The sequence below is a fragment of the Panulirus ornatus genome, chromosome 55, assembly GCF_036320965.1.
Source record: "Panulirus ornatus isolate Po-2019 chromosome 55, ASM3632096v1, whole genome shotgun sequence".
In the NCBI taxonomy this organism is placed as follows: Eukaryota; Metazoa; Arthropoda; class Malacostraca; order Decapoda; family Palinuridae; genus Panulirus; species Panulirus ornatus.
This window is the reverse complement of record NC_092278.1, coordinates 25,858,262-25,885,477: the sequence shown is the minus strand read 5'-3', so window position 1 is coordinate 25,885,477 and position 27,216 is coordinate 25,858,262. Positions and strand designations below refer to the sequence as shown.

The 27,216-nt window shown below is 40.2% G+C and overlaps 1 protein-coding gene across 8 annotated transcripts in view; it reads left to right on the top strand.

Moving 5' to 3' along the window:
• The window catches only part of LOC139765610 (zinc finger protein 131-like), a 178,165-nt gene that overhangs the window by 6,489 nt on the left and 144,460 nt on the right, over positions 1–27,216 (top strand). For all 8 annotated transcript variants that reach the window (XR_011716704.1, XM_071693265.1, XM_071693262.1 and 5 more), the window contains exons 2-3: positions 1,343–1,450; positions 12,175–13,143. Coding sequence is in view for 7 of the 8 variants with exons in the window: in XM_071693265.1 (XP_071549366.1) it covers positions 1,370–1,450; positions 12,175–13,143 (1,050 nt within the window). In the remaining variant the exon portion in view is untranslated. The remainder of the gene's footprint in view (positions 1–1,342; positions 1,451–12,174; positions 13,144–27,216) is intronic.

Below are 27,216 nucleotides of genomic sequence, written 5' to 3'. Positions count from 1 at the left end.
TCCTCGAACATACTACGTATCTCTCCTTTTTTTTCTCATCTTGGTTACATCCACATACATTTAAACACCCCAATCTGAGTCTTTGAGGAGGATGAGCACTCCCCGCGTGACTCCTTCTTCTGTTTCCCCTTTCAGAAAGTTAAAATACAAGGAGGGGAGGGTTTCCAGCCCCCCTCTCCCGTCCCCTTTAGTCGCTTTCTACGACACGTGACGAATGCGTGGGAAGTATTCTTTCTCCAATATATAAATATTTGTTTCCCATGTTAGCAAGGTAGTGCCATGAATATACAGAGAGGCTGTGTTCTCTCACATTCTTGTTCACGACATTCCTCAACTGTCATGTGCAATGCACCAACAAAAAGGCCCCCTTTCCACATTAAGGCCCCACAGACTTTTTCATGGTTTCTTCTAGCCACATCATATACCCTGGTTCAGTCCATTGACAACACAACATCCTCTGTTTAGCACTGCATCCCACACCTTTCACCCTCCTGCATGTTTAGGCCACTGATCACTTAAAAACTTTTTCATGCCAGCCCTCTATCTCCAATTTGGTCTCCCCCTTTTACTTGTCCCCACCAATTGTGACTCATATATCTTCTTTGTTAACCTTTCTCCACTGTCTTTCCATGTGTCTCTACCATTTCAGCTCACCCTTTTCAGGTCTCTGAACCACATTTCTTATTACTACACCTCTTGTTATCCTTTTATTACTTACTCGACCAAACCACCTCACACCACATATTTTCCTCAAATATATTTCTAATACATCCATCCTTCCGTGCACTTCCTTTATCTGTAGTCTGTGCCTCGTATCCATACATGATCTTTGGAACATCCCCCTTTTTTGCTCTCCTAAATAACTGAAGAGGGTGTGCTGAAATGGTTTAGATATATGGAGAGAATGATGAATGTGAGGTTAACAAACAGGATACATGTATCGTAAGTGGAGGGCAAGGAGAAAAGAGAGAGGAAATTGAAGAGAGAAGAATGAATTGAAAAAGATTTTGAGTGATCATGGCCTGAATTTGCTGGAGGGTGAAAGGCATTCACAGGAAAGAGTAAATTGGAACAAGGTAGTTTGCAGGGGGTGATGTACTGTTAATGGACTGAACCAGGGTGCGAAGCAGGCAGGGGAACCATAAAAAGGTCCATAGAGCCTGGTAGTGGATAGGGGGCTGTGGTTTTGGTGCATTCTAAATGAAATGTGGAGAATGGATGCAAGCAAATGCTGCCTTACTTCATATGATCTTGACACTTTCTTGCTAATGTGAAATACGGTGAAAAAGAATGTAAAAAAAAATTATATTAATGCTCTGTATAACTTTTTTTTCTTTTACAGGTTGTGAGCTTTATTAGCAAAATCAGAATGGGGGAGGATCTTCTCTCTCTAAAGTGGAATAACCACAAACCTGCATTTTTCCATCTTCTGCGAATCCTCCGGGAAAAGGTTAGACTATGCTGCTACTATCAGTTTAACCATAGTAACATTAGTTGTGCTTTGAATGAAGAATAGTTTTTGATGCTTTAGTCTGAATTAGTCTGTAGAACGCTATAGGCATCAAACTGTGTTAAAGCTGGAATGCTTAAATCTTCCCATTTCACTGTATATAAACCATGGAAAGTTTTGTGGGGCATGGATGTGGAAAGGGAGCTGTGGTTTCGGGCATTATTGCATGACAGCTAGAGACTGAGTGTGAACAAATGGGGCCTTTGTTGTCTTTTCCTCGCACACATGAGGGGGGAGGGGGATGGTATTCCATGTGTGGCGAGGTGGCGATGGGAATGAATAAAGGCAGACAGTGTGAATTGTGTGCATGGGTATATATGTATGTGTCTGTGTGTGTATATACATGTGTACATTGAGATGTATAGGTATGTATATTTGCGTGTGTGGACGTGTATGTATATACATGTGTATGGGGGTGGGTTGGGCCATTTCTTTCGTCTGTTTCCTTGCGCTACCTTGCAAACGCGGGAGACAGCGACAAAGCAAAATAAAAATATAATATATATATATATATATATATATATATATATATTATCCCTGGGGATAGGGGAGAAAGAATACTTCCCACGTATTCCCTGCGTGTCATAGAAGGCGACTAAAAGGGAAGGGAGTGGAAGGCTGGAAATCCTCCCCTCTATATATATATATATAGAGAGAGAGAGAGAGAGAGAGAGAGAGAGAGATAGGTAGAGATGAGCGTGAATGAATGTGGCCTTTGTTGTCTTTTCCTAGCGCTACTTCGTGCACAAATGCAGGAGGGGGTTTTCATTTCATGTGTGGCGGGGTGGCGACGGGAATGAATAAGGGCAGACCATGAATTATGTTTATTTAATTATTTTGCTTTGTCGCTGTCTCCCGCGTTTGCGAGGTAGCGCAAGGAAACAGACGAAAGAAATGGCCCAACCCACCCCCATACACAATTTATAACCATACACGTCCACACACGCAAATATACATACCTATACATCTCAATGTACACATATATATACACACACAGACACATACATATATACCCATGCACACAATTCACACTGTCTGCCTTTATTCATTCCAATCGCCACCTCGCCACACATGGAATACCATCCCCCTCCCCCCTCATGTGTGCGAGGTAGCACTAGGAAAAGACAACAAAGGCCCCATTCGTTCACACTCAGTCTCTAGCTGTCATGCAATAATGCCCGAAACCACAGCTCCCTTTCCACATCCAGGCCCCACACAACTTTCCATGGTTTACCCCAGACGCTTCACATACCCTGATTCAATCCACTGACAGCATGTCAACCCAGGTATACCACATCGATCCAATTCACTCTATTCCTTGCCCTCCTTTCACCCTCCTGCATGTTCTGGCCCCGATCACACAAAATCTTTTTCACTCCATCTTTCCACCTCCAATTTGGTCTCCCACTTCTCCTCATTCCCTCCACCTCCATATATCCTCTTGGTCAGTCTTTCCTCACTCATTCTCTCCATGTGCCCAAACCATTTCAAAACACCCTCTTCTGCTCTCTCAACCACGCCCTTTTTTTTTCCACACATCTCTCTTACCCTTACATTACTTACTCGATCAAACCACCTCACACCACACATTGTCCTCAAACATCTCATTTCCAGCACATCCACCCTCCTGCGCACAACTCTATCCATAGCCCACGCCTCGCAACCATACAACATTGTTGGAACCACTATTCCTTCAAACATACCCATTTTTGCTTTCCGAGATAATGTTCTCGACTTCCACACATTCTTCAAGGCTCCCAGGATTTTCGCCCCCTCCCCCACCCTATGATTCACTTCTGCTTTCATGGTTCCATCCGCTGCCAGATCCACTCCCAGATATCTAAAACACTTTACTTCTTCCAGTTTTTCTCCATTCAAACTTACCTCCCAATTGACTTGTCCCTCAACCCTACTGTACCTAATAACCTTGCTCTTATTCACATTTACTCTTAACTTTCTTCTTTCACACACTTTACCAAACTCAGTCACCAGCTTCTGCTGTTTCTCACATGAATCAGCCACCAGCGCTGTATCATCAGCGAACAACAACTGACTCACTTCCCAAGCTCCCTCATCCACAACAGACTTCATACTTGCCCATCTTTCCAAAACTCTTGCATTCACTTCACGTGAATTATGTACACGTGTATATATGTGTATGTGTGTGTATATATATGTATACGTTGAGATGTATAGATTTGTATATGTGCTGTGTGTGGACGTGTATGTATATACATGTGTATATGGGTGGGTTGGGCCATTCTTTCATCTGTTTCTTTGCACTAACGCGGGAGACAGCGACGAAGTATAATAATGATTATGATAATATACATCGCTGATGCAGGAAATGGCGAATGTGTATGTGTGACAGTATATTTTTTTTGTACTTGGTCACTGTTTCCTGCATTGGTGAGGTAGTGCTGGGAACAGTTAAAGGAAGGCCACATCCACTAACATCCATTCTTTAACTGTCATGCGTAATGCATCAAAACCAAGGCTCCCTACCCAGAACACTTCACATTCCCTGGTTCAGGTCATTGACAGCATGTCAAGCCCTGTACACCATATTGTTTCAGTTCACTTTATACATGCCTTTCAACCTCCTGTATGTTCAGGTCCTGATTGCTCTAAATATTTTTCACTTCATCTCCAAATTTGGTCTCCTTGTTCAAATTGTTTCCTCTACTTCTGAAACATATATCCTCTTTGTCAAGCTTTCCTTGCTCATTCTCTCTATATATTTAAACCATTTTACCACTTCCTCTTCAGTTGAGGTCCTGAGTACATTGTGTGGAAGGGGAGGTAAAGTAAAGTAAAGCTGGTTATGTTTGTAGGTATAGTAGTCCCAGCACTGTTCAGATATGTCTTGAGGCCTTGTGAATGCTGAAGAACAGAAGAGGTTGGATGGGTTAGAATTAAAATCCCTGGGAACAGTATGTAGTGTGAGGTGGGTTGATCATGTAAGAATAACAGTGTAAGAGAGAGTATGTTAGTAAGGTCAATGTGATTGAAAGAACTGACCAGGGTGTGTTGAAATAGATCAAACATAATGATAGGACAAGTGAAGAAAAACTGACTGATAGGATCTGCTTCTTAGAAGTGGAGTGATGGGGATGGTGGATGCCCAGAAAGTGGAAGGAGTGAGTTTGGGAATACATGGGTATTGATATTCAGAAGGATGAGATGCATGCTTGAAGTAGAATGAATTGGATTGATGTGGTATATTGGGAGGAGTTATGATATCAGCGAGCGGAACCAGGAAATATTAAGTGGTCATGGAAAACCACTTATATTGAGAGTTTTAACTGAATGGTAGGCTTTGGTTCAGGTACATAATATGAGACAGCGAGAGATTGGATTTATACAAAGGAGGACATGATCCTTGTGTTCTTGATGCTTTCTTGTTGAAGTCAGAAGTTTATGGAATTGAAGAATATGATGCTCAAGTTTTTCAGATCCAAAAATTTACTTCATTGACTTCTTGAAATGTGAAATGCTTTGCTCCTTCAAACCTCCCTTCAAAACCCCAAAGAAAGATACTTCAACTTTATAATAAAAGAAACCACAAAAATTACTAGCTAGCCATCAGGCAGTACCTTTGTTTGTTGTGATCCATGCACCAAGGAAATCACTGCATAATTTTCCTCTGGTCTTGGTTTTCAATATAGCAGCAAAATTAGATCATCCCCTTTACAGTGATGAACAAAAATGCAAGCATTTATACAAGTTCTTCATCAGCAGTTAAGAAGAGAAAATGGTGCTTAATATTGAAGAAAAAGTATGTATGATGTGATGGATTGAGGAAGGTGGTTTTTCTACTATAATTAGCATGGATAAAGGATAAGAGCTTAGAAGCTGAATAATTTTCTTGTGCTGTTTCATATTCAGCAGTCATAGACTCATTATTAGTGCATATGATTGATCTTGAGCAAGTCAAGTAAACTTTACCAAATTATCCATTTTTGCCGCACATGATTTAAGCACAGTAAATTTCCTGATTGATATATGTTTGTTATTCAGCAAAATTCCTTTAAACACATTCATAGAAAATAACAAATATATAGAGAAAATATTTTAAAATATGTGGTGTAAAGTGGCTTGAGTAAGTAATAAAAGGTTAAGAGATTGGTGTCGTAATAAGAAGAGTGCGGTTGAGAGAGCTGAAGAGGGTGTGCTGAAATGGTTTAGGCATGTGGAGAGAATGAGTGAGGAGAGATTGACAAAGAGGATGTGTGTCAGAAGTGGAGTGGAAAGGGAAAAGGCAGAGACCAAATTGGAGATGGAAGGATGGAGTGAAAAACATATTTAGTGGTTGGGGCTTGAACATGCAGGAGAGTGAAAGACATACAAGGGATAGTGAATTAGAATCATGTGATATATTGGGGTTGATGTGCTGTCAGTTGTTTGAACCAGGGCATGTGAAGCATCTGGGGCAAACCATGGAAAGGTCTCTGGGGCCTGGTTGTGGATAGGGAACTGTAGTTTCAGTGCATTGAACATGACAACTAGAGAATTGGTGTGAGGAGATGTGGCCTTTCTTCATCTTTTCCTTGCACTACCTTGCTAATGTGGGTAACGGTGATCAAGTATGAAAAAGATATTTATTACCTTCAGGGTCACTTTTTTAACATTAACAATGAGAAGAGTATACTTACCATCACTTCCATCAGTTTTTGTTAACATTATTCTATCTTCTGTTTACATTAGCTAACAAGCATCTTTGGTGTCTCTTGATCTCAATTTTTTTTCTTCATTACTCTTGTGTTGTTGACATGTAACAGTGACTATGTAGGAACTGAGTACTGGCTTTTATTTTATCTTTTGGTGTCTCCATTATTTCCATAGTATATGTCACAAGGACTAAGACTTTCAAAGTACTGTAAGGGTTTTTTCATTATTTGTAATCTGAATTGACGCTTTTAATTTTGCATTAAGATAACTGATTTATGGTTATCCTTTGTAATATCTGCAGTCAGTATCATGTATCATCCTTTTTCCTGTCAGTGTAATGCTGATCTTGAAAACCTGTAATCTTGACTATGTAAACATCTCAGAATGCTCAGCAAAGGTATTGCAGGAAGATGATGAAGAAATATTTGTTTACCAGAGTCCTATCCCCAAAAGTTCGCCTGTACATTACTGTCTATGTATTTTATGCCAGAGTGACTGAAAAATTGTGTGAATCTCAGTTGTACAACGTTCAGTGCAGGGTTAGGGAACAGAGGCCTCCATTGATTAACCAGATACTATCTATAAAGTATCTGTAAACTCAAAAAAATGAATAACATTTACATATTCAGAAATTTGATGGAAAAAATTAGTTGTAGTCATAGGTTCTTACCAAATGCATGAATAAGTGCTCATCTATATACAGTGAAACCTCTGTTATCCATGATTTGAGACAATGAAATGTTCAAAACATTGTATTTTTCAAGTTTTGATTATCTGAAATTTTTTTTGTAAAAGATACTTAAAGATATTTAAAATTGTGCACACACTGCGCCACAGAGATTAGTGTTCTCACTATCCAATGTTTTGTGGTGCTAGTGATTGTTTACCATTTCCCATGTGCTTTCTGGCATGGTTTTATGTTTTTGTCTTGCACATTTATATGGTTTGTGCATTCAGGATTACTACTGTGGACAGGGGCCCCTTTCAGGCATCATCAGCAATTAACTGACAGCTCCTTGAAGCCTTCTGTATCTCATTCAGAGTGCAAGAGGAACATTTTAAAAGCCTCAAAAAGAAGATAGGGTTGTGCAGGAGAGTGGCTAAGGGCCAGTTCAAGACAGTGTCAGCAAGGCAGTGTCAAGAACAGAGGACTGAGCCTCTGAGGGGAAATCCTCACTTGGCCCACTTTTCTGTTCTTTCTTTTGGAAAAGTAAAACTGGAGGGGAGGATTTCCAGCCCTTCCCTCCTACCCCTTTTAGTCGCCTTCTACAACACGCAGGGAATAGGTGGGAATTATTCTTTCTTCCCTATGCCCAGTCAAGTGGGAAGTGCTTATCCTCCTCATAGACTCAGATTGGGTGTCTGAATGTGTGTGAATGTAACCAAGATTAGAAGAGAGGAGAGATAGGTAATGTGTTTGAGGAAAGAATGTGGATGTTTTGGCTCTAAATGAAACAAAGGTCAAGGGTAATGGGGAAGAATGTTTTGGAAAAGTCTTGGGAGCAAAGCCAGGGTTTGGTAAGAGAACAAGAGCTAAGGAAGGAGTAACACTACTGAAGGAGTTGTGGGAGTGTGTGACGGAGTGTAGGAAAGTAGATTCAAGATTGATGTGGGTAAAACTGAAAGTGGATGGAGAGAGATGGGTAATTATTGGTGCTTATGCACCAGGTCATGAGAAGAAAGACCATGAGAGGCAAGTGTTTTGGGAGCAGCTGAATGAGTGTCAGCAGCTTTGATGCATGAGACTAGGTATTAGTGATGGTTGATTTAAATGCGAAGGTGGGTAATGTGGCAGTTGAGGGTATGATTGGTGTACATAGGGTATTCTGTGTTGTGAATGGAAATGGTGAAGAGCTTTTGGATTTGTGTGCTGAAAAAAGACTGGTGATTGGGAATATCTGGTTTAAAAAGAGAGATATACATAAGTATATGTGTGACTAGAAGAGATAGCCAAGAGATAGGCAAGTGTTTTGGGAGCAGCTGAATGAGTGTCAGCAGCTTTGATGCATGAGACTAGGTATTAGTGATGGTTGATTTAAATGCGAAGGTGGGTAATGTGGCAGTTGAGGGTATGATTGGTGTACATAGGGTATTCTGTGTTGTGAATGGAAATGGTGAAGAGCTTTTGGATTTGTGTGCTGAAAAAAGACTGGTGATTGGGAATATCTGGTTTAAAAAGAGAGATATACATAAGTATATGTGTGACTAGAAGAGATAGCCGAAGTGCATTATTAGATTACATGTTAATTGATAAGCACGTAAAAGGGAGACTTTTAGATATAAATATGCTGAGAGGGGCAGCTGGCAGCTGGAGGGATGTTTGATCTCTGTCTTTGGAGGTGAGGGTGAAGATTTGTAGAGGTTTTCAAGAAAGAAGAGTGGTGAGAGTAAAGATTTGCGTGAGGAAGTACTAGAAGAGATTAAGTGTAGAATGGCAAAAGGTGAGAGCATATGACATGAGGGGAGTGGGTGAAGAATGGGATGTATCTAAGGAAGCAGTGATGGCATGTGCAAAGGATGCATGTGGCATGAGAAAGGTGGAAGGTTGGCAAATTAGAAAGGGTAGCGAGTAGTGGGATGAAAAAGTAAAGTTGTTAGTGAAAGAGAAAAGAGAGGTGCTTGGATGATACTTACAAGGAAGGAGTGCCAGTGACTGGGAGATGTATAAAAGAATGCAGTAGGAGGTCAAGAGGAAGGTGCAAGGGTTGAAAAAGAGGGCAAATGAGTGTTTGGGTGAGAGAGTATCATTAAACTTTAGAGAGAATGAAAAGATGTTTTGGAAGAAGATAAATAATGCACGAAAGATGAGAACAAATGGGAACATTGGTGAAGGGGTCAAGGGTGGAAGTGATAACAGCTGGTGATGACATGAGAGGGAGATGGAGTGAGTATTTTGAAGGTTTATTGAATGTGTTTGATGATAGAGTGGCAGATGTAGGGTGTTTTGGTCGGGATGGTGTGTGAAGTGAGAGGGTCAAGGGGAATTGTTTGGTTAAGAGAGAAGAGGTCGTGAAAGCCTTATGGATGATGAAATCTGGGTTTGGATGGTATTGCTGTTGAATTTATTCAGAAAAGGGGTGACTTTGTTGTTGATTGGTTGTTATAGATATTCATTGTATGTATGGATCTTGGTGAAGTGCCTGAGAATTGGCAGAATGCATGTATACTGCCATTGTACAAATGCAAAGGGGATAAAGGTGAATGTTTAAACTACAGAAGCGAAGTTTGTTGAGTATTCTTGGGGAATTGTATGGGAAGGTATTAACTGAGAGGTTGAAGGCATGTACAGAGCATCAGAATGGGGAGCAACAGTGTGGTTTCAGAAGTGGTAGAGGATGTGTGGATCAGGTGTTTGCTTTGAAGAATGTGTGTGAGAGATATTTAAAAATCAGATGGATTTGTATGTTGCATTTATGGATCTAGAGAAGGCATATGATAGGGTTGATAGAGATGCTTTGTGGAAGGTATTAAGAGTATATAGAGTGGGAAGTAAGCTGCTAGAAGCACTGAAAAGTTTTTTGTCAAGGATGTAAGGCTTGTGTGCACGACAGGTTCCCAGTGAAGGCCAGTCTGCAGCAGGGGTATATGATGTCTCCATGTTTGCTTGTTTATTGATGGTGTGGTTAGGGAGGTAAATGCAAGAGTTTTGGAGAGGGGTGAGTATGCACTGTTTAGGATGCAAGAGCCTCAGAAGTGAGTCAGTTGCTGTTCGCTGACGATACACTACTGGTGGCTGATTCAAGTAAGAAACTGCGGAAGTTGGTGTCTAGCAAGTATGAATATGTTCATATCTGTATATGTATGTATAAGTGTATATGTCTGTGTATGTGTATATGTTGATATGTATATGTATGTATATATGTTGATATGTATATGTATGTATATGTGCATGTAGGGGCGTTTATGTATATATTTGTGTCTATGAGTGGATGGGCTATTCTTCGTCTGTTTCCTGGCACTACCTCACTGACGCAGGAAACAGTGATTAAGTATAATAGATAATAGATAAACATTTTTAGAATTATTAGTAATTATTTGTTTGGTCTGTTAAATTTGAAATCTGTTATATTGGGGTCTATTAAATGAGGGTTTCCTGTATACACATAATTTTTTTTATATTTCATATGTATTTGCCATTTCTGGCATAAGCAAGGTATTGCCAGGAACAGACAAAGGAATGACATTATTAACTCACTATCTAGCTGTCATGTACATTGTACTCAAGCTGGTGGCCTCTATCCACAGCCCTTTCCATGGTCTCTCCAACTGCTTCATATGTTTTGTTCCAGCCATCCCCTGGAAACCACATCATATTGATTTGCTCCATCCCTTGCATGCCTGGCACCCTCTTAAATGTTGAGGCCCCGAACTTTCACAACATCTTTCACTCCATCATTCCACCTTCTTTCTAGTTAGTTTCTGCCTTTTCATTGTTTCTTCCACTTTTGACATGAATACTGTTTTGGTCATCCCTTCTGCACTCATTTTCTCTCCTTATGTCCAAACCATTTCAGCACACCCTCTTATCTCTATCATATAGGACAGTATATAATCTGTGTTATACAAGTGCACCGCCGATTTTCCGGCACTTGATGGTTTGGCACCTCCTTTAGTCTGGACAAAATTACGTGAGGGAACTTGAAATTACCACAGCCACCAGACTAGTTTACTGGGCGGCTACAGATGGCATTGAGTGTAGAGCACACTTATTTACATTCTTTACACTGCACTTGTTGGTGGTGACACTGCAATTCTTTGAGATTCTTTTGCTTAAATTTAACCCAAACTATGGGTTGTAAGACATATGAGTGTCAGTCGTAGTGTCAAATGTAAACATCAATCCATGTCAATCCAAGATAAAGTAGAACTGTTGAAAAAAATGGACTGTGGTGTTTCGTTGCATAAGCTGTGTGACATCTACAGTATTTGTTCATCAACTGTTTATGATATAAAGATGCAAAGGGAGAAAATATTGAAATTATTTGCAGACAGCGATTCCAAGAAGCAATTGATGATTAGAAAAATTATGGAAGATGGTAAGAGTACTGAGCATGATCAAGTGATGATGGAATGGTTTTGACAGCGTCAGAGTGATGGAGTGGACTTGCCAGGTCGCATGATAATGGACTGGGCTAAGTTGTTCCATATTGAACTTAAAGTACAACACGAGTGTGACTGTAGTGATGGATGGATTCAAAGATTCAAGAAACATCATGGAATTTCCATGAATAAAGTGTGCAGAGAAAAGCGGTCTGCAAACCACAAAGGAGCTGCCAAGTATGTGGATGAATTTGCAAAACTCCTAGCTGATGAGCACCTCAGTCCTGAGCAGGTGTATAATGTATTTCATATATTTGTTTAATTTACATTTAATATATGTTTAAATTTCTAGCAGTCCATGTTATACTTTAGATACATGGGAGATGTATAATTAGTGGGTTAGAGGTGTGTTGATGAATTATTATTAGGTGACCATGGCTGGTCAGGCAAAATGGTTTATTCGGCAAGGCTTTGGAACCAAGAGTGCTGGAATATTGGTGGTGTACCTGTACTTTATTTTGTATGCATATTTGTGATTTTTGAATACGATATTCTCTGATTTGCTTTTACTCATTGATATAGTAGGGTTGCATTTACAAATCTTTATCAGAACCTCTTATGTCTTTGCATCTCTGAGATGTTCTTACCTCTAATTGTCAGTGGTACATGTAGTAATATACATATTGGGATGCCCATAATTGTCAGGTTGAAGTATGACACACTAGTTACAAATAGCTTTTCATCTTTTATTGTTGCATTTTCTTTTTCATCACCTTAGCTATGATAGAATGTAATCTAAGGTTTCCTCTCCATCTTTAATGAACAGTATATATGGTAAAGGTTACTGCAAATGTCTCTGTTACCCATGGAATATTTGTTTTGATAAACTTAATGATTATACAAAGAATTTTGTCGTCATTCTTAATGTACTGTTTAACTTTTTTTCTTTTCAGGGATGTTATACAGATGTTACTCTAGCATGTGGTTCGAAGTTCTTTGCTGTTCATCGTTTGGTGCTTATGGCGTGCAGTGATTTTTTTAGTGAAGTGTTTGAACATACTCAGTGCCAAAAACCAGTGATTGTACTTAAAGATATTAAGGGTCATGAATTAGAAGCCCTCTTGGATTATATGTACTTAGGAGAGGTTGATGTGCAGCAGACAGACCTTCCAGGCCTCATCAAAGCTGCTGAGTGCTTAAGAATTAAAGGGTTAGCAGTTCCAGATGAAGACCCAACACAGCCTCAAAGACCTGAAACACAAACTATTGGAGAACGTCCTGCCAAACGACGCAGGCAGGAGCGAGACATAAGAGAAACTGATCGGGGCAGTACAGGGTCACACAGTGGGGATAGAGGTACACATGCACCTCCCACAGATGATTTAGTGCCCTATGCACTTCAGAGGACAGAGGTTATTCATGGAGATGGTGAGGGTGAGGAAAGTGTTAATAAATGTGTTGTGCCTCAGTCAGATGAGGAAGCTGCTCACCTTGCTGCTCATGAAGCTCCTGTTGTTCAACGCACAGATAATCTTCATTTGCAGCCAGAACAGGACATGTCACCCAGTCGAATACATGAAGCTCGTATGCACCACGAATCTCGAATCCAACATGATATGCGGGCTCATGACTCCCGTAGTCATCCTGAGCCTCGGATTCAACATGATTCACAAACATCACAAGAGGTAGAACCATATTCACATAGTGCACCAGAAATCAAAACAGAACATTGTGATATTAATGAAGAATTAGAAAATGGGGGGCTAAAAAGTGAAATATCAGAGATTCGCAGTGAACCAGTGAATGAAACATCAGGGGGTGGAGGGGACTTTTCACATTTTTTGTCTGTGGAAGAGAACCTTGCCCATCACATGTTTCAGCAAGCTCATCAGGCTGGACCCTCTGGACTACACAGACCAACGGTAAGTCTTGCATTAACTGTAGATAATTTTAACTGTTTCTTTTTGTTAAGTAATGGAGTGCCTGCATAGCATTTTATCACTCAAATGATGATATCATTAATGGTGTAGGTTGTATGAGTTTTCATTGGTTCATTCTCAGTAGAATTAGACAATAAGATGTCTGAATATTGTAATTTTGATTTTCATCTCTTTGGAAGAAAGACAGCATAGCTGCATTTTTCCTTCAGTCACAGACATAAGTCCACATCAAGGCCAGGCCTTAAATGAAATATGGAGAGGATTTTTTTTTTTTTTTTTTCCGCTGTCTCCCGCGTTTGCAAGGTAGCGCAAGGAAACAGACGAAAGAAATGGCCCAACCCACCCCCATACACATGTATATACATACGTCCACACACGCAAATATACATACTTACGCAGCTTTCCATGGTTTACCCCAGACGCTTCACATGCCTTGATTCAATCCACTGACAGCACGTCAACCCCGGTATACCACATCGCTCCAATTCACTCTATTCCTTGCCCTCCTTTCACCCTCCTGCATGTTCAGGCCCCGATCACACAAAATCTTTTTCACTCCATCTTTCCACCTCCAATTTGGTCTCCCTCTTCTCCTCGTTCCCTCCACCTCCGACACATATATCCTCTTGGTCAATCTTTCCTCACTCATTCTCTCCATGTGCCCAAACCATTTCAAAACACCCTCTTCTGCTCTCTCAACCACGCTCTTTTTATTTCCACACATCTCTCTTACCCTTACGTTACTTACTCGATCAAACCACCTCACACCACACATTGTCCTCAAACATCTCATTTCCAGCACATCCATCCTCCTGCGCCCAACTCTATCCATAGCCCACGCCTCGCAACCATACAACATTGTTGGAACCACTATTCCTTCAAACATAGCCATTTTTGCTTTCCGAGATAATGTTCTCGACTTCCACACATTCTTCAAGGGAAAAAGAAGAGACAAAGGAAATTATTTATGAATTTTGGAGGAAGTGAAAAACATGCCATTTACAATGTGCCAGGTCATGGTTAGTGGGAAATAAATGAGAGGGTAGAGAGTTCCAAAGCTTTGAGGCATAGGGAATAAAGAAATGGCCTACCCTTGTGTTACCAACAGCCACACAGTCATCGTGTGATGCAACAGCATGTCGAGTACTGCATGGTCTAGCTAGTGGTGGGGGGACACAAGCAAACATCTTGGGAGCAAAAACCCAAAGTTAAACCTGTAGAAGAGGGAAAGCGAACCAATATTGCAGCATAGGGCAAGCAAGTCAAGTTTCGAAGTTGGCCTGGGAGAGTTTACGAGTTGGACCACTTTTGACTCGACTCTGTCAAGTAAGGATGGAGAACTAGAACCACCTCAGGTTTAAGAGCAGTACTTCATTCAGCCTTTTGCACAAATGGAGCACCTTTTCAGAAGAAAAGAAATATTTATATCTAAACAGGACTTCCAGTTTCTTAGAAGCAGGCTTAGCTATTTCTGTAATGTAGAGTTTCCAAAAAAGAGTGGATGTTATAGTAATACCAAATATGTTTTTTGAGTCTAGTGGTGGAATTACAGAACCATCAAAGGAGGAAAGAAAATATGAAGAGTCTTTGATAGAAAGATGGATAGAAACTGGGTCTTGTAGGCATTAAACTTAACCAGAATTCGTCTACCCCACTGAGATATGCTGTCCAAGTCTGAGTTTATTGGAAGTTGTGTTGAGATGATATGTAGATCAAGTAGGAGAAGAAGGAGCAGAACTGAAGATTGCTGAGGAATGTATTGTTTAGTCGTTAGTGTGTGAGTGCATGTGGTCCTTTGTGAAAGAGAGGAAATAGTTGATGAAAAGGATGAAATGTTTAGGGGACAGGATAGAACCTTGAGAACACTGCTGTTGATTTAGAAAGGTGGGGAGGATGATCCATCGACAACCATGGAAACAGGTCGGCCAGAGAGGAAGCAAAGTGAGGAAGGGAAGCCAGAAGAGGGGAGCTTAGAAATGAAATCTCAGTGCCACACCCTGTCATAAGCTTAGTACATGTCAAGGGCAACTACACAGGATTCCCCAAAAACTTTGAGGGATGATGACCAGACATTAGGAAGATAGGAAAGGATATCACTATTGGATCTCACCTTATGGAAGCCCTACTGGTAATAAGAGAGAAGACTGAGATCCAAGATCTGTGAAGATATGGAAATTGAGGAGGGATTTAAAGACTTTGGAAATGGTAGAATTCAAAGCAACAGGACAATAGCTGGAGGAGTTAGAACGGTTGCCTTTTGTGGTGATTGGATGTCCCAACACTTTCTTCCAACAAGAAGGAAAAGTTCTGGTTTTTAAACAGAAATGGAACAGATGAGCAAGCACAGGTACAAGTTTAGAGGTGCAGTCTTTCAACAAATGGAGGTGGATGCCATCAGACCATAAGCCATGCTTGTGTGTAGAGAGAAAAGCACTTTTCGGACAGTCCAAAAAGAACTTACAGGAAGGGGCATAGAATTGGTAAGAGGAGCATCAGGTGGTTAAGAAGTGTTTGAGTCATCCAGTTTGAAATTGGAGGAGAAACAGGAACCGAAGAAAGTTGCTTTGTTTGTGAGAGAGACAGCAGTAGTACTGTCAGAATGGAAAAATGAAGGAATGGTAAGAGTGACAAAAGTTGTTAGCATTGCCCTTAGTTAAAGACCAGAAAGACCAATCAGTGGATGACAAGGAGAGGTTAGTGCTTCCATTGAACAAAGGAATGCTTTGCCTTATTGATAACATTCTTGCAATGATTATGGGCAGTAATAAAAACTGAATGGGAGTTGGAGGAAGGAGAGTTTTTCCAAATCCAATATGCCAGATCCTTTGCCTGAATTGCCTCAAAGTAGGAATGGTTGAACCATGGATTAGAAGAGATCATCTTGGAGGAAGATGGGATAAATGCTTCCATTCCTGCAACAATAAACTCTGCTGTGTGTTTGGCATAGACAGAAGGCACACCACATAAGAGAAATTGATTTACCCGAGGAAAATCAGAAAAGAATTTTTGTAGTTATTCTAGTCAACTTTGTTGAGGTACCAATATTAATGCTCAGAGGGGGCTGCTATAGGCTAGGAGCCATTAAATTAGATACATATATGAGAGTGTGATTAGATGAACCAATAGGGGTGAGAGTATTAAGTTACAGCAGGATGGGTTAGAGGTGAAAAACAGATCCAGAATTTTAGGAGAGTGATCAATGTGGTCAGAAATATGGATAGGGTGGGAGGTAATTTTCTCTAGATTATTGAGAACGGAGAATGTGGGGGCCTCAGTCTCCCCACCATTTATAAGGGAAGAATTCAGTTATTCCCTGTGGTGAACTTTGAAGGCCCGAGTATAGAATCTTGGCCTGCGGGTGCAAAATGCTACAGCCTCATGGCAGGAGTTTAGGTAGCTGAAGAAAGGTGTAAAATTTGTAGAATCAAGAGGTATGAAATTTATAGAATTAGGAGAGAGATAGAGGAAAAGTGCTTTAGTTGGGAGACAGACCTTGAGCCACATAACATCAAAGTGTGGGGACCCAATATTCTCAAGGCTTGCAGCAGGTGTGTTAGTGTTGGAATAAGCACAGACTCTGCCTTTGAATTGGAATTGTAGTGTAAATTATTGATGGCTATGCAAAAGGTGCTAGTAAGAATATCATTAGACAACTGGGTATCAGAGAGAAGTAAGATTAACAATTAGGAAAGAGAAGTGTTTTTGGACCTAATATTAGGAGAGATACTAGACTGATGGTGTTCAGTAGAAGAGATGTTATAAGGGAAACCATCATTGGTGGTATAGTGAACAGAAAAAGAGGAATGTCTATGAGAGAGGGAAAGCCCATAGAAGGAGCTGGTACCACTTCTGCCTGAGCCTTCCTTCTCATTTGCTGTAGAGTCAGGAGGAAACCCAGAGATTCTTGACACTTACTGATGCAAGGAGCTAGGGGCCATAGAATTTTTGTACTTTGGAAAGCTTGTGTAGACAGGAGGTTTCAAGAGAATAATTATGAAGAAGTGAGGTGTATGGTACTTGTAAGAAGATGGCAGGACTAGCCCAGTAGTTCCCTTTTGATGAGGCAGAAAGTAACAGAAAGTAAGACCAGCATTCCTGACATGGAGAATTTAAGGTGGTTCTTGGCATCATTTTAATGCTCCCCTGTCAGGATGGTATTACCCCCCTCCTTATATATACAAAAACATACTGTTACCTTATCCTTTAAATGCTGTTAGTCATCTCATGAAGACTTGTTGGTATAATAATCTCCTGTCTGTGGTACCCATATCAGCCAGTTGTGAAGGTAAATAGAGAGCCCTGAAAGTTTTGGTTTGTGTTTATTCTCTAGTTCCAGTAATACATTTGGGTTTTTCTTCTTCATACCAGACATTCATCAAAATTTCGAAAAATATTACAGCTAGAAGTCATGTGAATGCCATATTTTGTTTGCCTATTTTGAACAACCAGCTAATATTTTGAATAGGAAAAGTGTGTAAGGCCTGGTTGTGGATAGAGGGCTGTGGGATCATTGCATTACACATCCCTGCTAGAGAGTGGATGTGAGTGAGGCCTTTCTTTGTCTTCCTAGCACTTCATTGCTTATTCTGGAAATGGCAAACAAGTATGGGAAAAATGGCAGTAAATTGTCTGTTGGACATTGTAAGTGCTTATTATGGAGACTACCACTGAACAATTAATTTTGAGGTGAAATGCTAAAAAGGCAATATGAATGGATGGTCTCAGAGCCAAAAGATGTCTTAAAAAGCTATACAGCCCAACCAGCATCTTCCTAAACAGTAATTTCCCTTATGTTGCACATAATGGATATTCCAACCTGTCCTAGTATTTCAAGAAGGCCATTATGAATATGCCCATGCTCTCTTCCCAAGAACTAGACTCCTGGAGCTGTCTTTATAAAAAAAAATGCAAAACGCCCCTAGCACAAGCACTGAGCATCCTGTGGAAAAATGTCAGGATTGGTATCATCCCAAGAGTTTTCTTTACATTGTCCTGCTCCACAAAGGAGGCAGCAAGGCAGTACAAAAAACTGCCAGTTGGTAGAATTAACAATGCCCATTTTCTAAGACGGTCTTAGTTGTAGATTAACATATTTTATGGAGTATAATAATCAACATATCCCAGGATGAAATGTCTGGGAGGATCTCACCTCTCTCAGCTTCTTAACCATGGTGATAGGATTATAGAGGTGCTAAAGGGCTAAAACAAGATGATTAAGGACAAGGAAATATTCAGCAAGATGTTCACATCATACATAATGCCAAAATTGAAATATGCTTTTCAGGTTTGGACACTGCACCCATAGAAGCACAAATAGCCAGTAGAGAAGATCCAAGCAGTGCAACAAAGATGAAACTAGAATTTAGAAAGCTGAGTTTCAGGGAAAGGCCAGATGCCTTAAATTTGCCCTCCTTGGAAAAGAAGAGGGATAGGTAATCCGATTGCAATCTTACAAGTTTTTAAAACAGTTTGATGATGCACTCAGTGGACAGTTCTTCAAGAGATGTTGAGTTAAAGCAACTGGAGTGCATAACATAAAATTGCGCAAGAAACTTTAGGAAAAAATGTCAAGTACTCTAATTTATAGTGTAGAATGAATGGCACATATTGAATGAAGACGTTGTAAATACATAAAGTGAGAACCTTGAAAACAATTGGAAAAATTAGATGGTTATATACCTTCTTAACTAACCGATGACTACACTTGTAAATCAGGATATTTCCAATGTCTCAATAGTAAATAGGTTAGTCCCCCAAGGAACTGTATTGGCACCCCTTCTGTTCCTCGTTCTTGTAACTGATATGACACAGACATGAAACACTTTCATGCCATCTTTTATAGGTGATACTAAAATTAGTATGAAAATTCTGTCCGTCAAAGACTGAGAAACTAGTGTGACATAGATAAAGTCTTCCACTGGAAACGTTTTTCATTGGGGTAACTTTCCAACTCCTTCAGTGTTGAGAGAATGAAGTAATTAAGAAAAATAACAGACAGACACAGGCATCATATCATGACTGAACAGTGTGAAAGGCCTCAAAGTCATAATGTCGAACAGCTGTACCTCTTCCAAAAAGACTGTAGGGTGGATCATATGGACCTTCAGCAAAAGGTATTTTGCCCTCCAAGGTGCTGATACTCTCATGAATAGAATGCTACTATCTACTGACATCAACTTACAAGGTGGGTGAAATTGTAGGGTTGAAAGTGTTCAGAGATACTTCATATCACCACCTCAGCCCAAGATTTCTAGAGGGCCAATTAGAGCTTACCCATCTACTCAGACCCAGGCCTGGACTCTTGGAATTCAATGTTCATAATGAAATGCAAGTCTTTTACTAAAGCACATGCATGAAATATTCTCTTGAGTCAAAGTCTTGATTCTGGCATAATTCTCAAGAATCTGAAACTGATTCACATCACCCCATTCCTCATAGGTGAAAAATACTGTTAACTGATAGCTTTATCATCACTCATCATTAAAATCTTCAAAAGAGTTCTAAGAGGTGAGCTGACTGAATTTACAGGAGTGAACAAACTTTTTTTTTTTCCATGTTGACCAGCATTACAGACAATATTGACAATTAACTCAAAAGTAATTCACTTGTGATTACTTATACAAAAATTTTCTCTGACTTCAACATTGTTAACAAGATCCTCATGTGTAATGGGAACTAAATCTAGCATATTTTCGTACATGAAGGTTTATCATCTTATTGTATATGGGCACTATCATGCCTGAACCACTAGAAATGGATTCTAACAACTTAGATAATGGTATGTCAAATTTTATTGTGATGGAATAAATTTCATTGCTAATTTCTGCCATCTTATCATAATCTTTCATCTTTCCCTGGTGTCTGTGCTGGGTGCCTATAAACTAATCCCACTGTTATTTTCTTTAGAGACTTTTTTTTTTTTTTCCCCCCCCCCCGCTGTCTCCCGCGTTTGCGAGGTAGCGCAAGGAAACAGACGAAAGAAATGGCCCAACCCACCCCCATACACATGTATATACATACGTCCACACACACAAATATACATACCTACACAGCTTTCCATGGTTTACCCCAGACGCTTCACATGCCCTGATTCAATCCACTGACAGCACGTCAACCCCGGTATACCACATCGCTCCAATTCACTCTATTCCTTGCCCTCCTTTCACCCTCCTGCATGTTCAGTCCCCGATCACACAAAATCTTTTTCACTCCATCTTTCCACCTCCAATTTGGTCTCCCTCTTCTCCTCGTTCCCTCCACCTCCGACACATATATCCTCTTGGTCAATCTTTCCTCACTCATTCTCTCCATGTGCCCAAACCATTTCAAAACACCCTCTTCTGCTCTCTCAACCACGCTCTTTTTATTTCCTCACGTCTTTCTTACCCTTACGTTACTTACTCGATCAAACCACCTCACACCACACATTGTCCTCAAACATCTCATTTCCAGCACATCCATCCTCCTGCACACCACTCTATCCATAGCCCACGCCTCGCAACCATACAACATTGTTGGAACCACTATTCCTTCAAACATACCCATTTTTGCTCTCCGAGATAATGTTCTTGACTTCCACACATTCTTCAAGGCTCCCAGAATTTTCGCCCCCTCCCCCATCCTATGATCCACTTCCGCTTCCATGGTTCCATCCGCTGCCAGATCCACTCCCAGATATCTAAAACACTTTACTTCCTCCAGTTTTTCTCCATTCAAACTCACCTCCCAATTGACTTGACCCTCAACCCTACTGTACCTAATAACCTTGCTCTTATTCACATTTACTCTTAACTTTCTTCTTTCACACACTTTACCAAACTCAGTCACCAGCTTCTGCAGTTTCTCACATGAATCAGCCACGAGCGCTGTATCATCAGCGAACAACAACTTAGAGACTTATCTTTGATTTTTATCTATAGGAAAATTTTTCAACACAGAATTTAGATATGCTGTAACAAAGAGCAAGACACCAACACCTATTTTATTTCCCCAATCATTGTTCACTATAGTGTACCCAGAAATGACATATTTTGTGAGGAAATCTCTATTTCTAATATCTTGCTAAAATTCTGAAATACCAATTATATCATGATTATAGCATTTTTGACCATGACGCACTTATGGGCTGCCTAGGGTCGAGCAAATAGGTTCGAATCCTTGTTGCGGTAATTGGTCCATGGTCAAAACCCAGCTCTTCATCTGCCCTTAGGGGTTGGTCGTTTCGGCTAAAAAGAAAGATCTTCCAATACAATTGTCACTAAACGAAAAAATTTAGGACAAGAATAAGTATGAAATTCACATCAGTGTGTGATGCCAAAAGGTTGCCAGGTGATCTAAACAGTTTTTAACCGGACAACTGAGAACAACATGCTTTTCAGCGGAGATAGATTTCAACTCCTCCAGTATGGAGAAAATGAAGAAATCAAAAACAGCTCAGTATACTGGACAGAGCAGGCACAATCATAAACCACATGCATAATGTGAAAGACCTTAGAATGATAATGTCTCATGACCTAACATTCAGCAAACACAATAAAACAACAGTTGCTTCATGCAAAAAGGATGGAAGGCTGGATCCAGCAGACCTTCAAGATAAGGGAAGAAAAACCAATGATGATATTATTCAAGACTAATTCTTTTACAAATTGAATATCATTTTAATCTAATGTCACCCAACAATTCATGTGAAATTGTGGATTTAGTAAATATCCAGAGATCTATCACAGCCCTTATGAATGTGGTAAAGGAACTAAATTACGGGGATTAGTGAAATCACCGTGGCTGTACTTCCTGGAGTGCAGATGGGAGAGGTATATTATCATCAGTACCTGGAAAATCCTTGAGGGTATGATTTCCAATTTACATTAGAAAATGATATCCTACAGCATGGAAGACTTTATATAAAGAATACTACCTCTGAAATTCAGAGGTGCAATATGCACAAAATGGGAGAACATCCTAAACATCCAATGCCCAATACTCTTTCACATCTTGCCATCTGTCATCAGAAACAGCATGGGATGCATGTTAGAGAAGTTCATGAGTGTATTGGAGAACTACCAACAAAGGTGTACCAGACCAGCCAAGCTATGTGACCCTGGGGGCTGCATCTTCCCACAGGCTGGTCACCCAGCAACCCAGTCCAGTAGCCCGGGTCCAGCTAAGGCTGTGTGGGTGAAAACCTCTGAAGATTCCATGAGGTATGTGTTAGTTCTTTGGTGAGACTGTAGTCTTAACTGGAGTTGGGAGTGGTTCATATGGGTAGCAGATGTTTATTCTAGTGGATTTTTAGCTTTGAGAGGGTTATGCATGATGTTTCGTTGTTATTTTTTCAAACATATCTGGCTGCTGAAGTTGTTTTATATATTTTGAGTCTTGTTCAGTTTATCTCTAAATTTATATTTTCATGATTTCCTAATTGGTTATAATGCTCTGTTGCTCTAATCCTGTAACCATCACACTGGCAAACTGGATCAACCTATCAAGTGAAATTTTTTCAGCCATGTCACTTTCATTTTTGTGTCTTCCTCAATTCCATTATTTTAATTGGGATTTACAGCTGTATCTATGATTTTTATATCAGATGTTAATTATTAGGCTTGTTTAGGTCTATTCCCATCCATTTTTGGAGTTTTTTCATTCGTCATCTTGGCCACAGTAGCTGCAGAACATTTGGCATAATTGAGCAGTTCTTGGACAATTTCTGTTTCCATAAAGATGGTAAAACCAGAAAATTCTGCATCACAGTCTTTATCTGGGTCAGGCTGAGACATTAATGCTAGCCACAGTTCATGTCATCTAATTTTCAGTGTTGGAGAGTTAACCATTTGCCATACACTTACAGTAAGACATAGAACATTTTTCATGATATTTTCCTTGATAAGTGTCTGAACAGGTGTACCAGTATCATTATAACATTCCTGAGAGTCTGACACTGACCCACCTTGCCCCACTCCACAGAGGTGTAAGCAAAGTAGTCCCATAAATTATCGACTGATACCATAGCATTGCACATCATTAAGATCTTAGCAAGAGTTGTAAGACTGAACTTATGGAGGTGAGCAAGCTACATAACCCAAGACAACATTGCAATAGGGCAGGAAGATCTTGCCTTTCTCAGTTGCTTGACCATTATGAGCTCTAGAAAATAAAGAAATGATAATGTGAGTACACAAACTGTGCAAAAGCATTTGACAGTTGTGACCGTGGTGTCATAGCACTTAAACTGCTGATGGAAATAACCAGAAGAATTGGGAGGTGGATAGACAAACTTTTTAACTAATACATCACAATGTGTAGACCAGGCATCTGTGGTGCCTTTACAGTAAAAGCTTAGTCCTCCATGGCATTGAACTTACACTCCTGTTCCTCATTGTTATGTCTGATATCGGCAGAAACATGAGCCACAGTTTCATTTCATTCTTTGCTGATCATACTAAGATAAGCCTGAAAATCACATCAGTAGAAAGGCTACAAAAGGCTACAAAGAGACATAAAAGAAGTTTTTAACTGGGTACCTGAGAATGTGGTGCATTTCATTGGGGATTAGTTTTAACTCCTCCATTATGAGGAAAATGAGGAAATAAAAAGCAACATAGAATACTGGACAGACACAGACACTATCATAAATCAGTTGAATAATATGAGAGATCTTGGAGTAATGTCTAATGACCTAACTTTAGTGAACACAACAAAATTGTGGTTGTCTCATGCAGAAAGATGGTAGGCTGGATCCTGCCAATCCTGTAGATACCTCAAGGAGTCTTTAGGGATGTTCAACTCCGCAGCCTGGGCCTAGCCCAGGCTGCTGGATTGGGTTGTTGGTCAACCAAGAAGTTGAAAGCCACAGCCATCAGGCCCACATATCCCCCACAGCCAGGCTGGTATGATGCACTGTGTAGGTACTTGTCCTCTGTACTATAGAGCTTCTTTACTGTGCATCCCATACTGTTTCTAATGGTAGATGGGAAGGTGTTGAAGAGTCTTGGGCCCCAGATGTTTAAGGTGTTCTCTCTTATTGTGCATATTGTACCTTTGGATTTTAGAGCTAGTATTTTACAAATCCTTCCTTGCCTGTCATGCCAGTAGGATGTTATTGCCAAATGTAAGTTTGAAGTCATACTTTTTAGGGTTTCCATGTGTAGATGATAATATACCTCTCCTGTTTGTGCTCTAGGGAGTATACCCTTGGTGATTTCAGTCATTCCTGGTAATTTAGTCCCATTACTGCATTCCTATGGGCTGTGAAGCATCTCTGGACACTTTCTAAATCCAGTTTCACCCACCTTGTAGGATGATGTTAGAACATATCATTGACAATATTCAGTTTGTGAAAGAATTAGTACTTTGAATGATATCATTGGGTTTTCTTTCCTTTTCTTGAAGGTCCATAAGATCCAGCCTGCCATCTTTCTGCATGATGCAACCATTGTTTTTGTTCACTGAAGGTTGGGTCAGTAGACATTATTACTCCAAGGGCTTTCACATTATTCATCTGGGTTATGATAGTGCCTTTGTTTGTTTGGTACCTGTGTTGGTTTTGATTCTTCATTTTCTCCATACCAGGGGAGCTGAAATTTATTTGCATTGGAAAGCTTGTTGCTCTCAGATACTTTGTCGGAAACTCATTCATGTTTCTTTGTAGCCTTTCAGCATCGTCCATTGATGTGATTTTCATACTTATTCTTGTATCATTTTCAAAGGATTAAACAAAATTCTGGCTCATGTTTTTGCCAGTCAGATATAAGATTAAGGAACAGGAGGGGTATAAGTACAGTTAACCGGGGAATGAGCTTTTTCCTATGGAGGCACTGGAGATGGCAAAGTTTACAACTATGTCTTGTGACCATCTTGTTAAAAAGTTGTATATCCATCTCCAATCTTTTCCAGTTATTCCCATCTTTCACATTTTATGTGCAATGACACCATAGTCTCCTTTGTTAAATGATTTTGAGAGTTCATGTAAATCTGTCAGCATTTTTCTTGTTTTCCAGAGCTTCAACTGTCCTATCATAATTATTAAGCAACTTAGAGGGGCCCCATTTTCCTGCCCTAAAACCATGTTGTCTTGGGTTATGGAGCTTGTTCTCTTCCATAAATTCAGTCAGTTTGCCCCATAGGGCACTTTCTAAGATTTTAATTTTGTACAATGTTAATGCTATCGTTTGATAGTTTTTTAGGACAACTTTGCTTCCACCTTTGTGAAATTGGGTGATATGGGTCACTTTTAGACTCTCAGGAATGATGCAAGAATCTAGACTTTCTTTAGAGGGTATTTAGTGCACATATAGGGGTGTCTTGCATTTCTGTGAAGATTGAGTTCCATGAGTCCAGGTCTTGGGCTAAATGCATGGGCATAATCTCAATGGCCCTCTTGAAATCTTTTGTCATGAAAGTGTTATCTGCTATGTTTACACATGGGAATTACTGTTCAGGAAGAAGTTTGTTGGGTCATTTATATTTTTAATGTTATTTGCTCGCTGAATACTGATTCATATTGCCGTTTTAGAATCTCACTCATCTCTTAGCAGAAACTGCATAGTTATCATCTTGTGTTTTGAGTGATCCAATAGAGTTTGTGGTCTTGGATTTGCATTTTGTATATTTCCCTTGTCTTTTCTTTTCCCACTTCATAATTCTGTTCTTTCAGTTAAGGCATGGCCTTGGTGTGGACTTCTGTCCATGGCTGGAACCTTCAACATAGAAATCCTCCCCTCCTTGTAATTTTAACTTTTTTAAAGATGGGAAACAGAAGGAGTCATGCGAGGAGTGCTCATCCTCCTCATAGACTCAGATTGGGGTGTCTAAATGTGTGTGGATGTAACGAAGATGTGAAAAAAGGAGAGATAGGTAGTATGTTTGGGGAAAGGAACCTGGATGTTTTGGCTCTGAGTGAAACGAAGCTCAAGGGTAAAGGGGAAGAGTGGTTTGGGAATGTCTTGGGAGTAAAGTCAGGGGTTAGTGAGAGGAGAAGAGCAAGGGAAGGAGTAGCAGTACTCCTGAAACAGGAGTTGTTGGAGTATGTGATAGAATGTAAGAAAGGAAATTCTCGATTGATATGGGTAAAACTGAAAGTTGATGGAGAGAGATGGGTGATTATTGGTGCATATGCACCTGGGCATGAGAAGAAAGATCATGAGAGGCAAGTGTTTTGGGAGCAGCTAAATGAGTGTGTTAGTGGTTTTCATGCACGAGACTGGGTGATAGTGATGGGTGATTTGAATGCAAAGGTGAGTAATGTGGCAGTTGAGGGAATAATTGATATACATGGGGTGTTCACTGTTGTAAATGGAAATGGTGAAGAGCTTGTAGATTTATGTGCTGAAAAAGGACTGGTGATTGGGAATACCTGGTTTAAAAAGCGAGATATACATAAGTATACGTATGTAAGTAGGAGAGATGGCCAGAGAGCGTTATTGGATTACGTGTTAATTGACAGGCGCGCGAAAGAGAGATATTTGGATGTTAATGTGCTGAGAGGTGCAACTGGAGGGATGTCTGATCATTATCTTGTGGAGGCTAAGGTGAAGATTTGTATGGGTTTTCAGAAAAGAAGAGTGAATGTTGGGGTGAAGAGGGTGGTGAGAGTAAGTGAGCTTGGGAAGGAGACTTGTGTGAGGAAGTACCAGGAGAGACTGAGTACAGAATGGAAAAAGGTGAGAACAATGGAAGTAAGGGGAGTGAGGGAGGAATGGGATGTATTTAGGGAATCAGTGATGGATTGCGCAAAAAATGCTTGTGCCATGAGAAGCGTCGGAGGTGGGTTGATTAGAAAGAGTAGTGATGAGTGGTGGGATGAAGAAGTAAGATTATTAGTGAAAGAGAAGAGAGAGGCATTTGGACGATTTTTGCAGGGAAAAAATGCAATTGAGTGGGAGATGTGTAAAAGAAAGAGACAGGAGGTCAAGAGAAAGGTGCAAGAGGTGAAAGAGAGGGCAAATGAGAGTTAGGGTGAGAGAGTATCATTAAATTTTAGGGAGAATAAAAATTTGATAGAGATGCTCTGTGGAAGGTATTAAGAATATATGGTGTGGGAGGCAAGGTGTTAGAAGCAGT